The 16,470-nt window shown below is 43.7% G+C and overlaps 1 protein-coding gene across 1 annotated transcript in view; it reads right to left on the reverse strand.

The window, feature by feature from the left end:
* Positions 1 to 1,208: 1,208 nt before the first annotated feature.
* The window catches only part of Bmerb1 (bMERB domain containing 1), a 104,506-nt gene continuing 89,244 nt past the window's right edge, over positions 1,209 to 16,470 (reverse strand). Inside the window, exons 4-6 of the mRNA XM_006983870.4 lie at positions 6,739 to 6,853; positions 5,639 to 5,721; positions 1,209 to 2,432 (exon numbers count right to left, since the gene is read on the reverse strand). Of these exons, the coding sequence (XP_006983932.1) occupies positions 2,320 to 2,432; positions 5,639 to 5,721; positions 6,739 to 6,853 (311 nt within the window). The 3' untranslated portion in view covers positions 1,209 to 2,319. The remainder of the gene's footprint in view (positions 2,433 to 5,638; positions 5,722 to 6,738; positions 6,854 to 16,470) is intronic.

Genomic DNA, 16,470 nt, shown 5'->3' on the forward strand with positions numbered 1-16,470 from the left:
AGGAGAATGCCTGAAGACAGGCAGGGATGGGAGCATTGAAACCAACCAAGGCCCAAGATTCCTAGGAACTGAACGAAGCCAAGAGGGACTCTGCCCACACATAGCCCTGGCAGTGAAAGCCCTAGGGACCTTTGACTTCATGCTGGATTTCTGTGGTACTGAGCCCCAAGTTTGTGCTCACTTATTGTGGTTGTTCTAGGACACACATACGGCCTGGCTTCACATGTGGTCTAGGGTACTGAAGGAGGACATAGTGTCCCCCTGAGGCCAGTATTCTGACAAATGCCCTACTGAGAATCTTCACTGATAGGATATCAGGATGTGGCCTGTAGGCTGAAGCAGAAACTCATCTGGAACAGTGCATGGTCTGGTCTGACACACACTGTCCACCCTACCAAGACACCAGGTCCCACAGCTGGAACTGAAGTCCCACAGCTGGAACTGAAGTCAATTCCAAAGCCATTTACTTTTTTTTTTTTTTTTTTTTTTTTTTTTGAGATGGAGATCTTATTTAGCTTTAAATATAACATGTAGCCAAGGGTGGCCTTAAACTTCTTAACCTCCCATATCCACTCCCCCCCCAGTGCTTTGAGTCAGACATGCCCTATCACACCCAGGTTATACACAAGTCGAGATAGAACCCAGGGGCTTTGTTCATGTGAGGCAAGCAGTTTACCTAAGCTATACCCCGAGCCAAGTTGACAAGTATTTTGAAAATGCTTCTTATTAATGGTCTAACAATGTTTCTTCTAGTCTATCTTAGAAAAAAAAAAAGACAGAAATTCAGATGAGGGTTTATCTCCTCAGGATATTGATCATGACCTTATTGTAATGTGGGAAAAGGTAGGGACAGTCTAGATGCCCAGTAATGAGGCAATGGTAAGATAACAAGATGGAGTACTAAACAGCCATTATAAATATTTATGAAGAGTGTTTAACATTAATAAAGAGCTTTTAATGATGTAGGAGGAACCTATGTGGAATAATAATAACTGAAAAGAAAGCTGGGTATAAAGTGTTTCAATATGGATGCCAATCATGACAAAAGAAATCTATGAGAAGGCTTCAAAGAAATATGTCAAAATATCAGAGGTCATGGGAAAGTTGTGAGTGGTTAAATTTTCTTATATACTTTCTGTACTTTTAAAATGATTTCCTATGTACATGTCCATAATCAAGAAAGAGGTAAGAACTTATAAAATGCGGTGTCTGTGTTTTTCATTTTTATTTTCTCTGATGGATAGTTTGCACATCAGCAAATCTTGACTGGTGCTAACTATTTAGGCCAATCACAACACACATATACGCACAGAGAGGTCACACAGGCTGTGCCAGGCTGGCCATGGCAAATGTACATCAAGTTACACAGGAGGAATTGTGGGGCTGGTTCAAACACACCATCAGACGGACGGGACACAGTTGGGTCAGGCTTCCTTTCCTGCCTGTCAATTGTTCTTTACAGAGATGTGTTTGGGCCAGCAGGGTGACCCCTCACTGGTACTCCCTGTAGCATCCCTCAGTGGGTGAAGAGGATGTGGGTTGGCATCTGTTCTGGATCCCTTTCTCGACCACTCAACCTTGACATTGGCACCTGCAGCTCTCTGCAACCTGGTCCAAGCACTGCAACTGTTCTTGGCCACTTCTCCCCACCCTGCTCCACTGTGGGCTGGATATGGCAAACTGAGAAAGAACCTGGAGCCTGATGTGAACTATGACCAGATACAGGATGGGAGGGAGCTGGAGGCGTAAACCCAATACCACACACAAACTCAGCCCTCACAGACAGGCCAGTGCCTCTAGGAAAGTGATCATAATGGAACCTAAGAGGAGTGTGGGCTGTGTGGAACCCTCCAGGCTATAGTCCCTGGGAGAGGACAAACAGGGAACAGGACTTGTATCTGACAGCAAAGCTGGGAGGGTGGATGGGGAATGGGTCCAACATGGTGCTATATTATTGGAATTCACAGCCATACACACCTAGGGGGCATGCCCCTTTCCCAGTTTGTTCACATGATGGGTTTGTGGGGGTATACTCTTTTAAGGGAGGGGCTTTCTTGGTGGTTAGATAAACAATGAGACAGACTCCTGGGTTGGGCATGCTCTGGGGAGGGCCATGCGACAGTGAGGGGCTTTCTATTGCTACACTCTGCACAGCAGTGGCTGGGCCCACCTGCCATACCCATGGCCCTTGATAGCAGTCATGGGCTTGCCTTCAACCCCTTCTGCCTTGGAAATCTCTTAAACCCCTGTAAAATGGGGGCTATGAGGACAAGAGGGTGGGGGATGGTCCCCATGGCTCTGGGGTACCCCACATAGGGGCTACATGATGTTGCACTGGGTGGCCCCACAGCAATCCTTGATGAGTGCCAGGCCTGTCTTGGCCACAGTTGGCTTGCTAGGTGGGGGATCTGCCTTCTTCTCTGCCCGGGAGCCTGCAGCAATGGAAAAGCAGAGGGAAAGAGAGAAAGGTAAGGACAAGAAAGCCCTGACCATTGGCAGTCCAACCCAAACCCAACCCATGACCAGGCCTTGTGGAGAATGGCTATGCATTTTATGTTTTTCATTCATGGACCTTCATGTCATTCATTCCTCAGGTTTTAAGTGAAGCTTTAGCCTATCTCCTAGTCAGTTCCTCTCATCATGTTAGCTTCCAGGCCTAGTGCAGGATAAATGGGAAATTTTGTTCAAGGCACTTTAACCTGAGGGTTCACACCCTTCAATTTAGGAAAATGCTCATGTTATCTTTTCAGAATGCTCTACTGGTCATCCTCCATTTTATCCCCTTCAGAATACCTATTAAATGTAAGTTAGACCTTGTCATTCTGCCCTCTCTCTTTGTAGAAGCTATTGTATTTTCCACTGCTTCCTATTTGTTTTGTATCCTGAGTAATTTCCTCAGAACTGCCTTCCATTTTATGAAGCATGCTTTCAACTGTGTCTCCTTATTTAATCCTTTTAATTTTTTTCTTCCACAGAAGTTTTATTAATGAGGCTAATGTTTTTGCAAGTCTGTTTATTCTTTTTCATAACATTGTTCTATTTCATCTTGAGTTTTGTTTCTTGTCTCTTTAATAATTTCAGTATGCCCAGTGCACTGTCTCTTCAAGATAGTTTTTTTAATATTTTTTAAAAACTTTATTTATCATTTATATATATATATATATGTGTGTGTGTGTGTGTGTGTGTGTGTGTGTGTGTGTGTGTGTGTACACACACACAGATGTTGTGTAGGGAACATATGTGTGGAGGGCAGAGGACTACTGTGTGAAGTTCTCTCAGATTTACATGGGTGCTGAAGATCAAACTCAGGTTGTCAGGCTTGTGTAGCAAGTGTCTTTATCCACTGAGCCATCTTGATGGCTTCTTCTATCAGGTTCTTGGGAAGTCATTTTCTTTGTTGTATCCACTGACTCCTGTCATAGTGATTCAATTTTCCATGAGTTTTGAAATTTTACTGTGAGATAATCTTCCTAGAGGTTGTTGCCTATGGAAGGCTGTGTGTATGAGATGTGTGCACCACTTTGAGAAGTTCTACAAGTCCAGTTTTTTTGTGCCACCCTTTAATGACCTGTGAAAACATGGTTGTCAAGTATGAGGAATATAGAAGGGCTCTCTTGTATTGGTCACTAAAACCACAAGGTACACAGCCCTGCCTAAAATCAGTTTCCTCACTGGCCTGTCTCTTCTATAAAATATTAAATAGAAAGACTCCACCTAATAACATGGTGAGAGAGCAGAGACATATACCTTCTGTGTAGGAACATGGATAGAATAAAGTAACACAGAGAAAAAGAGAGAGAGAGAGAGAGAGAGAGAGAGAGAGAGAGAGAGAGAGAGAGAGAGAGAGAGAGAGAGAATTTTTCATTCTATAAGTTCTGTTCCTCTAGAGAACCCTGACTAAAGTACAAGAAAGAGCCTGGTGCTGGGCAGCAGTGGCGCACATCTTTAATCCCAGGACTCGGGAGGCAGAGCCAGGTAAACCTCTGTGAGTTCGAGGCCAGCCTGGTCTACAGAGCAAGATCCAGGACAGGCACCAAAACTACACAAAGAAACCCTGTCTTGAAAAACCAAAAAAAAAGGGGAAGAAAAAAAAAAGAGTCTGGCATTACCTTGGAGATGCCAAGCTGTGGTTCTGGGTTCTGGCCCATGGAGACCTCTTTATCAGATTATGATAGTTCATATGAATTTTCAAATTGATTGGATTGAGAATTATCTATTTAGTAAAGCATACCTCTGGATGTGTCTATGGTGGTATTCCAGAGAAGGTTAGAATGTGAAGCTCTGGCCTAATTAATGGAGTCATCCCTTGAAGGATTCTTAATTTGAAAGCATTGCTAGAGTTGGAAGGAGGTGGAGCAAGGCCCACTTAGAGGAACTGAGTTACTGGGGCATGCTTCTGGGAGATACATTTTGTTCTGGCCCCTTTCTATGATCTTTTTTCTTTTATTTCTAGACATCATGTCAACTATTCTTCTCCATCATGCTCCCTCTATCATGATGGACTGACACCTCTGAAGCCAGGAGCTCAAATGAACCTTTACTCCTTCAGGTTGTTCTGGCAGGTCCAGTACACAGGAGCCATGGAGCTAGTGTAAAGGACATGAGTTGTGGGGAGAAGGAAAGGCAGGCTTAGCAGTGCTGTGTCACAGAGGATGAGTTCTTCTTTCTTGAACAACTCTTCCCCATTTTCTTAGTCTAAATTTAATAAGGTATGTACTTTTTTTTCTGAGGTAGGGTCTTACTTTGTAGCTCTAGCTGGCCTGGAACTAGTTCTATGTATGTAGACCTCAAACTGAGACCCACTTGTCTCTGCCTCCCAAGTACTGGGATTAAAGATGTGCACCACCAATATCCAAGGATATCCACTTATTTTTTGTTTGTTTGTTTGTTTTTGTTTTTGCCTTTTGGTTTTTCGAGACAGAGTTTCACTGTATAACAGCTCTAGCTGTCCTGGAACTAGTCCTGGAGACCAGACTGGCCTCAAACTCACAGAGATCCACCGCCTCTGCCTCCTGAGTACTGGAATTAAAGGTGTGTGCAACCACCACCTGGCAGGATATATAGTTCTTAAAACTAAAAGGGACCTCACTAATGTAGCAGTTAGATATTTCTACCAAACATTATATCAAAAAAGAGAAGACATTGGCAACAGAAACCCTGATCACTTTAACATCTGGTGGACATGAGGTATTCCCAAATTTGTCTCATGCAAAACTCTTTCTGCTCTGGGTGTTTCTTAAAGCTAATAATTATTTTGAGAATTGTGTTTCTGGCTCTTTCAGATTCCAGCCCTAACAGCAGCTGGAACTCCCCCTTTAATGAAACACATCAAATGGGACTGTGGAAGGACAGCTCTGCAGAACCAGCTGCTTATACTGGGGGAAATGACAGCACAAGGCTCTTGAAACCAAAATTACTACAAGTTTTAAGACCATTGTAGCAAAACATTAAACCAAGCATGGAGCACATCAGGGCATGGACCTGGGAAACTGCACAAGTTGCAGGCTCATGAGCCTGGCACTGCCTGCTGCCATCCCATGCTCGAGCTATATTTATAAAGCATGTTTTATGCCCCCTGCCCTCACTTGTTTGAAATCTTCTCTGTCATAGGGAAGGGGGGAACCATGCAGGCACTCACTGGCTGAAGATTTGGTTACTTTGTCTAGAGGTTTTAACTTGATCCTCAGGAAATCAGCCATTTCCTTGTCTTCTTCCTGTTCCCTGGGAAGATGGACATGGGAAAGAGAAGAGGGAAATAAAGTCAGCAAAGAAAATGCCAGTGATACCCAGAAAGGGGCTAAGTGAGAGCAGACATGTTGAGCTTTGTGGGCGGTGTGGATATGTTATTGTGTAACGTGTACATATGGTGTGTGAGTCTGTGCTAGGTGGACTGTATCTCTAATGAAGACACACACCACTGTATAAATGCTGGCCCAGAGCTATAGTGAGACCTCAAGGCAGAAATAAGGACATTCTAGGACCCAGTCACCTTTCTGGGGTTCATTGAACTGGGAAACATCCTTGTGCCTTCAAGCTAGCCCACACACCCTGACTCCCACAGGTTCAGGGCCCATCTCAGAGAGAAAGTCACCTTTGCCTTCAAGGCTGCTAAGAATAAAATGGGTTTTGTGCAGCCCAGCTGACTCTGGCAAAGTTCTCAGAGGACACAGGCAATGAAGAGAAAGTTGCCCCCTACATGGAGAGAGACTCCAAAGGCTTTGTCCTGGGACATAATATCCAAGACGCACAGCTGCACCCAGACCTGGCATTCTTAGGGGCCTCTAGTTAGTTGAACAACTCCAGAGATGGGGGGGGGGGGCCTCCAGGCTAAGATTTCCAGGTACAAATAGATAGGAAACAGCATGAGGGGGAGAAAAGGAGAGGAAAGCACAGAGCTGGGAATGGGAGACACTGTCATGAGGGCAGTGTTTGTAAGTATTGACAGTAGTTTTGATGCATCCAGACAATATGTAGGGCACTTTGTCCTCTATCACATGATGGATTCCTTCCTGCCCACCTGCCTAGATGGCAATCAGCTGAGATAAAGAGGACTTTGAGGGATGAAATGGCGTTTTTCTTGAATATGAAATAGGTTCTGCTGTCAAAAGGGTTCAGTGTCTGGGGAGCAATGGCAGAGGCCACGCCTGTTAGGCAAGGCCCTGAGTCCCAGGAGCAGACAGTGGGTTTGTAGGGTGGTGCAGGGAGTAGAGGCTTGGGATCCGATGGCCTAGGCCCCACCTTAACCGTTCCACCTCAGCATCATCCACCAGGAAATCTCTCTTCTGCACCAGTCTGTGAATCTTCTGGATTAACTCATCCTCTCTCTGCTTCTGCAGCTTGGTTTTTTCTTTTTCTGGGAGGAAGAAAACAGGGGGGAAGCTATGATGGTGCTTGTCTGCAGTCCCAACACTAAGGAGGTTGAAGCAGGAGAGTGGTGAGTTTGAAGCTAGCCTGGGACAACATGTGAGACCCCGTCTCAAGAAAGAACAAAACAGTCAATGAGTGTAAGTAGTAGAAACACTGAGTCTGAGGGACAAGATTGGACATGTGGCTCTGTGACTTCATTCACTGGGTAAACCTGAAGAGGCAACATGGCCTCTTGTGTGTTTGTTTATGTGTATGAATGGGCACATATATGTGTCTGTGTGCTCACTCATGTGTATGCATGCAGGTGGAGGATAATGCTCAACACTGGGTAATTGCGCTAGATAGTTTTATGTCAACTTGACAAAAACTAAAGTCACCTAAAAGAACCTCAATTAAGAAAATGCCTCTATAAGATAGGGCTGTAGGCAGGCCTGTATGGCATTTTCTTAATTAGTTGTTAATGGGGGAAGGCCCAGCCTATTGTGGGTGGTGCCATCCCTGGGCTGGTGGTTCTGGGTTCTATAAGAAAGCAGGCTGAGCAAGCCAGGGGGAGCAAGCCAGTAAGCAACACCCCTCAAGGGCCTCTGCCTCAGCTCTTGCCTCCAGGATCCTTCCTTGTTTGAGTTCCTGTCCTGACTTCCTTTGATTATGAACAGTGATGTGGAAGTGCAAGCTGAATGAACTCATCACTCTCCAAGCTCCTTTGCTCACACTATTTCATCATAGTAATAGTAATCCTAACTAGGACAGGTGTTGTTCCTCAGGTTCTGTCTAACAGTTTTGATTTGTTTGCTTTGGGGGGGGGGGTGTTGTTTTTAGAGACAAGGTTTCTCTATGTGGTCCTGGTGGTCCTGGATCTCGCTCTGTAGGCCAGGCTGGCCTCGAACTCACAGAGATCCACCTGCCTCTGCTTCCCGAGTGAAGGGATTAAAGGCATGCCCCACCATGTCCAGCTTTGTTTGTTTGTGTTTGTAGTATGTGTGTGCCTGAGAATATGAGTGTGCACCATATGGCTGCAGGTACTTGTGGAAGCCAGAAGAAGGCCTCTGATGCTCTGGAGCTGGAGTTATAAGCAGTTGTGAGCTACTCTGTGTGGGTTTGGGAAATGAATCCAGTTCTCCTGAAAAATAGCAAGTGATCTTAACCACTAAGCCATCTCTCCAGCCTCCACTTTTCTTTTTAGACGAGGTTTCCTCTTGTGTCTGCCACCTTAGCACTGATATCACAAGTACAGGTGCAATGCCTGACTCTGTGTGTGTGTGTGTGTGTGTGTGTGTGTGTGTGTGTGTGTGTGTGTGTGTGTTCGTTCTGGAGATTAAATGCAGGTCTTCATGCTTAAAAGGTAAGCACTTTACCAACTGGGCTATCTCCCCAGCCCTTGTATGGAAGGGACTTATATAAGATGGACTGGTAGGTATGATGATGCACACAGCTGTAACGCCAGCACTTGGAAAGTTGAGGCAGGAGGATCATGAGCTTGAGGTCAGCCTGTTTAAAAAACAAAAACAAACAAACATACAAAATACAACTTTAGGGTTTTTTTTTTCCTTCATATTTTCATAGCCTTCTGCAATCAGCCCTCCATGGGTACCGAGGGACAGTATGCCTTGTTCTCACCTCTAGTCTTGTTTCCAGATCTCAAAGAACTTGTCAGTGTCCATCCCTGGACAGTCAGATGGGCACGCTGCCCCTCATTTTAATCCTTAGAGATCTGGACTGAGAGAGCCCACAGTGGCTTTAAGTTTCATAGTTTTCCTAGTCTCATCTTCAGCCCTCTTTCTAGTTTTTGGGCCCCTCATATCTGCAACAAGGCTGTCATTAGCAGATGAACCCTTTAACCCTCAACATAGAGCCGATTCCAGCTGTCTCCTTCAACCTGAGTCCGTGGCCACCTCCTACCTTAGAACCCCCTGCTGGATCATCACTGTTTTCTGAGTTCCATCCAAGGCCAAGCTCCAGAGGTTGCCACAGAGACATAGGGTGTGCAGTAGGTATTCAACAAATGCCATGTCTCTCCCACTTCCTGTGCCAACAGAAGCTGGGGTCATGCTTTGTAGGCCTTGAGGCTAAGCTGTAACCTAGGTTGGCCTGTGGACATGTATTCAGTTCTGTTTGTGTTTTGTTTTGTTTTGTTTTTGCTAATATGACTGCACTATGAGCCTTCTTGTGTGTATTTTACAGATAGGGACACAGAGCTTTGGAAAGGTCATGGTATGGGGCCTAGGAGATGGCTCAGTTTACAGTAAGATGCTTGGCTTTCAAGTTTGGGGACCTGAGTTCAATCCCCAGGACCCACAGAAAAGCCAGGCATAACGGCATCCATTTATGATCTTAGTGCTGGGAAAGTGGAGAGAAGCATATCCTTGGGTTTTGATGGCCATCCAGTCTAGTATAATTAATGGGCAACTGAGGGACTCTGTCTCAAGGGAGGTGGACAATGTTTCTGGAGATCTCACACACACACACACACACACACACACACACACACACACACACACGCACGCACGCACACACACACACACACAGTATTTGTATACGACCCCAAATACTTGTATATATTAAATCACTTCCAGGCTGTCTGCAACATGGAACACAACACACACATTTAGTAAATGGTTGTTATGTGTATCCTCCATGGATACTGACAAGAAAAGATCTGTACAACTTTCAGTGGGGATATTATTTTTCCAGGGGTACTTTCAGTCCATTCATGGCTAAATCTGTGGATGTAGAACATAGAGCACACAAGACACACTGAGCTGCCTGGAAAGCAAAGGCAAGGTAAAGATTTCTTGTTGACCAAAAGTCACCACTACCTCCATGCAGCAAGCATGGACAGTCACCAACTATCACCCATTGGATGAAAGTGCATGGCTCCTGTTCAGTGAGGCCTAGGTATGAGTCCCTAGACCACACATTGCACTACAGAGCCCTCCCTGCCTTATCCTCCAGTGCCAGCACCCAGGGACTCTCACAAGGAGTCTGGGGGACAGCTTCTTTCCCATCCACAGCACTCCGACATTTCCAGACCTTACCTAGAGCCACCTGATGACTTCTGGGTGTGCTAGGCTTCTGACAGACACCTACCAACATTTTCTAGTTCTCCTTTAGCTGAGCACTCCCCAGCCTCTCCTGGATTCTCAGAGACAGCACTTCCAGTCATACAATGAAGGAGCCATTGCCTCACACTTACTCAGTGTAGCCTCACCAACCAGCACTAATCCAAGTCTCCAAGCTGTGGCCAGTGCTCTTCATTCATTCATCACATCCTTCTTATCAACATTTCCCACCCACCTCCCGGCACCCTCCCTCTGGTGGAGTTCCATTTTGCACCTCTTTCTCCTTCTCTTCTCAGACTCTGGGATTTATTAAAGCCCCAATGTCTTACTGGAAATGGCTTGGCCTCAGTACAGCTCAATCAATAGCCAAAGATGACACACTCAATTTTTCAAATTCTCTCATATGGTAGCAACCTCTGCTACTGCACAAACAAATGAACCCCAAATCTCTTATTTCTAAACTTTCTCTGTTCTACACTTCCAAAAGTCCCTTATCTCTAAGATTTTTCTACTTTCCACTCCTAAAAATCTTTTATCTCTACAATCCGCCCCCCCTCTCCCCGAGAGAGGGTTTCTCTGTGTAGTGTTGGTGCTTGTCCTGGAACTTGCTCTGTAGACCAGGCTGGCCTCGAACTCACAGAGATCCGCCTGGCTCTGCCTCCCGAGTGCTGGGATTAAAGGCATGCCCTACCACTGCCCAGCCAAAAATCTCTTAAGACCATGCTGTAAACTATCTCAAGATTTGTAAATTCATAGGCTATAGTTAAAAAATCTGTAAAATCTGTAACAAAAAGTTAGCTTAAAACTTATAACAAAAGGTTGACAGTTAAAATTTTAAGCATGGGTAATCTTAATTTGCTACATGTGATTCAACTCTTAAAATTAGTTCTACACCAGGTGGTGGTGCTGCACACCTTTAATCCCAGCACTTGGGAGGCAGAGGCAGGCTGATCTCATTGAGTTTGAGGCCAGCCTGGTCTATAGAGTGAGTTCCAGGACAGCCAGAGCTACACAGAGAAACCCTGTCTCGAAAAACAAACAAAATTAGATCTACAACTCTGTGTGTGTGTGTGTGTGTGTGTGTGTGTGTGTGTGTGTGTGTGTGTGTGTGTAAAACTTGGATTCAACTCTTGTTTAGAAAGTAGATATTTTTAAATAGCAACTACATGGCTCTCCTTCATCTTGGCTGATGACCTCATCAAGACAGAAGCAACCATGTGGCTGGCAGCCATCTTTACTAAGGTTAAAAGAGAGTACATGTACTGTAACTTCACCACCATCTTAAGGTTACCACATAGTATAAACTAACTAATGCAACAATGATAAAACTTCTTAGTCCTACTGAGCCCTCTGCTTATCATTGTATCTCCTTTTTAGACTAGGGAGGTAACAGTAGGTCTCCCAAATATCTTGGATTAGGATAGATTTTTGTATGATGATAAACTGCTAAAGTTTATAAAAAAAAAAAACTTTGGGGCTGGAGAGATGGCTCAGAGGTTAAGAGCACTGGCTGCTCTACCAGAGGTCCTGAGTTCAATTCCCAGCACCCACATGGTGGCTCACAACCATCTATAATGAGATCTGATGCCCTCTTCTGTGTGCATAATAAATAAATAAATAAATAAATAAAAAATAAAAAATAAAAAAAAATAAAATAAAAACTTTATAAAGTTTATAAAAAAGGATATAAGTATGTAAATGTCTACACGGGTTAACAGAAACTGAGTTAGAGGTGTATGTCTAACCACATATGTCCTTACTAACTGTTCAATACCAGGCTTCTAAAAATTTTAGATTAAGTGTGGTAGTTTGAATGTAATTGGCCTCCATAAGCTCATTGGGAGCAGCACTATTGGGAGGTGTGACCTTGTTGAAGTAAGTATGGCCTTGTTAGAGGAAGTGTGTCACTGTGGGGGTGGGCTTTGAGGTTTCCTATGCTCAAGTTACACCTAGTTCAGATCAAATCTTGGTGCCTGTGGATCAAGATGTAGAACTCTCAGCATCTTTTCCAGCACCAAGTCTGCCTGCATGCCACCATGTTGCACCATGATGATAATGAACTAAACCTCTGAAAATGTAAACCAGCCCCAATTAAATGTTTTCCTTTATAGGAATTGCTATGGTTGTGGTGTATCTTTACACCAACAGAAACCCAAACAAAGACAATAAATAACAATATATGTTTGATAAATAAGGTTTATAAACTCACAAGGTTTACAGTAACTGATTTGAAGATGTGTGCCTAGTCTCTCTGTCTCTGCTAAGCTTGCAAAGCTTGAACTACTTGGATGAACTGAGTCATACAAGAAACTGATATTCTGTAATGGTACACTAAAAAAGGATCAAAAAAGTTCCCAGCCTTTCTGTGGACTGTATTTATGGTTTAAAATTTATTGCATTTATGGTTAAAGTTTTTAATCTAAGGATCTTCAATTAAAATTTTAATTAAAATTTTTAAAACTCAAACTTAACAAAGATAAAATTATAAATTCCTTTTCTTTCCTTTCTTTTTTCCTTTCTTCTTCCTTCCTTCCTTAATTTTTTTAGAAGTGGAATTTCTCTGTGTAACAGCCTTGGCTGTCCTGGAACTCACTTTGTAAACCAGGCTGGCCTCAAACTTAACAGAGATCCACCTGTCTCTACCTCCTAAGTGTTGGGATTAAAGGCATAAAAGCTACTAATTTGTAAACTGTTAGATAACTAAGACCTGCAAGTTAATGCTCAGTCACCTTATAAATGGTCAAATTCTTTAATGTGCTCAGAACTATGCTTATTGTCATGCTAATTACAAATGAAATTCATTTACAGTGACAAGCTTTATTTGGCTTCCTGCTATATAAATTTTCAAGATTAAGCCTAAAGCAAGTAACTAAAAGCAACTAAAGTTTGTTTAACTTAGAAATATTTAATAGATAATGGTCCTCAAACTTTTCAGAGATCTGCTGAATTTGGCATTTAATGTTTAATTAAAGTTTCCCATGATAGAAGAAATGCCAGCTCCTAACAGCAACCCTAAGGTCCAAAGAAGATGGGGCACAGATGATTCCACCTGGACTGTGGTAATGCTAATCATTAGGCAAAGAACAGCCACATGCCTCACCCACTATCAGGGCCCTGAACAAACTAAGGACACTGTTGGGTTGACTGCTTTACTCTGCCTCAACAAAGTAGGTCAGTTTCCAAGTTCCCCCCTCCACAGGTAAAATCTCTCAGACCTTTTGGGTCTGGCAGCTGAAGGCTGATGCTATCCTGTGCAGTAACTGAAGATGTAATGTTGTCCTGTGTGACAAAGACCTACAATCTCTGTCCCCTAATGAAGCCATCAAGACCACTGGAGTCTAGGTAGTAGGTAAGTCTCTGTCATTTTAATTGCTACATAGACCATTATACTTCCTGCCATTATTTATCCTGCTCAGATCTCGGATGGTGTTGATGGCCAACTGTAGCTTTGTCAGTTTGGCAGTGGCAAGCACCCAGCTCCTCCCCTCAAGGCTGCAGCTGCTTGGTCAGTTCATTTCCTATGTAAAATCTGGCCTCACTTTTGTAGAGCCACTGGATTTCCTGCTGAAAAAGGCAGACACAGACACAGTTCACCTTGCTGACTGACTTCACTTTGAAAGAAATAAACTCACAAAACAGGTTTCAATGTAATTTTTACTATTCCTTTATTTAAAGGAACTTTCTTTGCAACGACTACTCTCAATGATCAACCACTTGTGTCTCCTGATAAATTTTTTATGTCTATTTAAGTTGTGGGGGTCTAAGAAAGTAATTTTGTTTGTTTGTCTGGTTGGTTGGTTGTTTTTGTGAGACAGGGTTTCTCTGTGTAGCTCTGGCTATCTTGGAACTTGTTTTGTAGACCAGGTTGGCCTTGAACTCACATAGATCTATCTGCCTCTGCCTCCTGAATTCTGGGACTAAAGGTGTGCATCACCACTGTCTGGCTTGAAGAAAGTAGCTTTACAGTATGTAAATGCAAGTTGTAAAGGAAATGACTTAAGATATGTGAAAATTGAGAAATGTTTCAGATTTCTTTCCTTCATTATGCTATTGTTATATTAAGACTTCAAAAGTTCAGAGTTTTAACATTAATCAGTAGAGTTCTGATAAGCTATTAATACAGCCCTGGGAAAGCACTGACTAAAGTATTTCTCATTGTGCTGAAACATCTCTTTCCAATCTATGTATCCAACCATCTGGACAGAGGAAAGAGTGTTCATGCTTTTAACCCAGAATTATTTTTGGGGTCCCCAAGCTTTTACTATGACTCAAAAGTGTGAGTCAACTGCTTTTTCTACAATGTGGATTTCAGTGGTAATGCTAGCATAGCTAAAACTTTTATCTCTTTTTGTCATGAGACTTGGATCCACCTGTCACAGGTCAAACAGACCCCATTTTCCTGTCAATCAACAGCCTAAGTTCCCCCACCTGCCTATTCCTGAGGGTGGGATCTGTGTGTGTGCACATGTGTCTCTCTGTCTGACTCTGTCCTTCTCTTTGTGTCTCTTTCTCTGTGTATCTCTGTGTGTCTCTGTCTCTGTCTCTGTCTCTCTCTTTGTCTGGGGACTCCCCCCAGCTCCAATTACCAGGACCATAGGCCTGGAAGTTTCAAATGTACACCTAAGAGAAAAAGTTCCCCTAAACTCCTTAACTTTATCTTCAGTCCCTAGTCTACATCTGTCCCAACAGATTCCCAATCAACTACAGACTGCTCCAAAGCTGCTTGCAGTGGTCCTTGGAACCTACATACCAGATGGCTCCAAAGCAGCCTGCATTTCACTAGCCACAGGTGGTCTCAGGGAACCTGGGCAGCAAGCAAAACAGATGTCCCCCAGCCTGCACTCCTGTCTCCCTTCCCATCCTTTGACCATCATTCCAGCCTTCCTGGGCCAACAACAACAATGCCTTAATTTTAGCAGGAAGTATTACAGAAGAGGTTATGTCACCTCTTAGCATCAACAAAATGCTGGAATGGTAGGTCTCCAAAACACTCAGGACAAATGACTAGCTGAGGTGTCTATTATATCAAAGTAGACACTGGCTTCCAGGTTCTCCCACCATCACAAGTACCTGTTACAGAGTCCTGGCTCCTCCCAGCACTTCTCAGCCCCACCTCCTACCCTAAAACTTTTCTAACTCATGAGCTGGGCTTTGCTTCCTCTTCCCCAGCTTATTTTTCTCTATATAACTCAGCCATTTTGGCCATGCCTGCTCTCTTGGTTCTCTTGGTTACCATGGGCTCTGTTGATTCTCTTGGCCCCTCTCTCCTTTCTTCCCTTCCTCTCTTGCTCCTTCTTTATCTCCCTCCTCTAGTGGTTTAGTCTATTCTGCTGGCCATGTTCAGTCTGGACTCTTCCAGGTGCCTCTGGCTGTTCTCTTCCTCATATCTACAATAAAAACCTTATCCTCAACCATACACCAGAGCAGTCATGTCCTTATTTTCATTCACTTAGCAAAAAGAAAGCCACCTCACCTATTGTGCCACATACCCAGGTCTTTAATGCCCCTACATGCTTGCTTCTCATTTCATTCCCTCAGATGGGGCCACCATCTATCCTCCCTAAACAACGCTATGGCTTCCTTTCTGATTTCTCTGGCCTATAGCTCCTGTCTCACCTGTGACCTTTACTGTCTGGGAGAGACAGGATGGTTGTGATGGTCTACTTGCCCTCTCTGCCCAGCTATGTGACTCTGGGTGCATTCCTTGACCACTCTAAGCATCCAGTGTTTCAATACAGATTGTCATAGAGTTCTTGTAAGTTGCTTGGTTGGTTGGTTTGAAATAGGCAGACCTCATACTCATAATTCTTATGCATCAGTTTTTCCAAGTTCTGACATAATTAGTATTTACATATGACCCTGAATATCCTCTTGTATACATTACATCACTTCCAGATTGCCTATAATATGGGACATGTACAAACATTCAGTAACCAGTTGTTATATGCACCAGCCATGCCAACCAGTCCCAAGTTTTAAGAGAAATAAATCAAGTTTTTACTTGCCAAGTCAATAAATCAAGTTTTACACTTGCCAAGGTCAAGTTCTTGAAAACGAAGCTGTGTCTATTAATAATCCTCCCTTAGCACTACCAGACTTCCACACATGCTATCAGTGGCATGAAGTGAGAGAGATGCATTGGCTGAGTCAACAAAGGAGAGCTACCATGAACAGCCATAAGGGGTTTTCTTAATCAGGTTATCTGAAGTAGGAAGACTGACATCAAATGTAACTGGCACCATTTGGTTGCAGTATAGATTAAATATGTGAGAAAGAAAGCTTTGGCTTTTGCCTATTATTTATTACCATCTGTGAAGTCATCACACAGCTTGCTGCTGCTGTGTGGCTGTTACATTCCTTTGCAGATCTCAGAACCAGATTCTTTGGCCTTCCAATGTGAACTGACAATCAGTGGCTCTACAGGAACCTGCCAGGCCCTCAGGGACAGATTGGGGCTACTGAGGCATAATCCAGCCTCATAGACTGAGCAGCCACTGGGCTCTCAGCCTCCTCAGTGTGCAGAGACCAGAGTATATCATGTATA

The sequence above is a fragment of the Peromyscus maniculatus genome, chromosome 8, assembly GCF_049852395.1.
Source record: "Peromyscus maniculatus bairdii isolate BWxNUB_F1_BW_parent chromosome 8, HU_Pman_BW_mat_3.1, whole genome shotgun sequence".
Taxonomy (NCBI): Eukaryota; Metazoa; Chordata; class Mammalia; order Rodentia; family Cricetidae; genus Peromyscus; species Peromyscus maniculatus.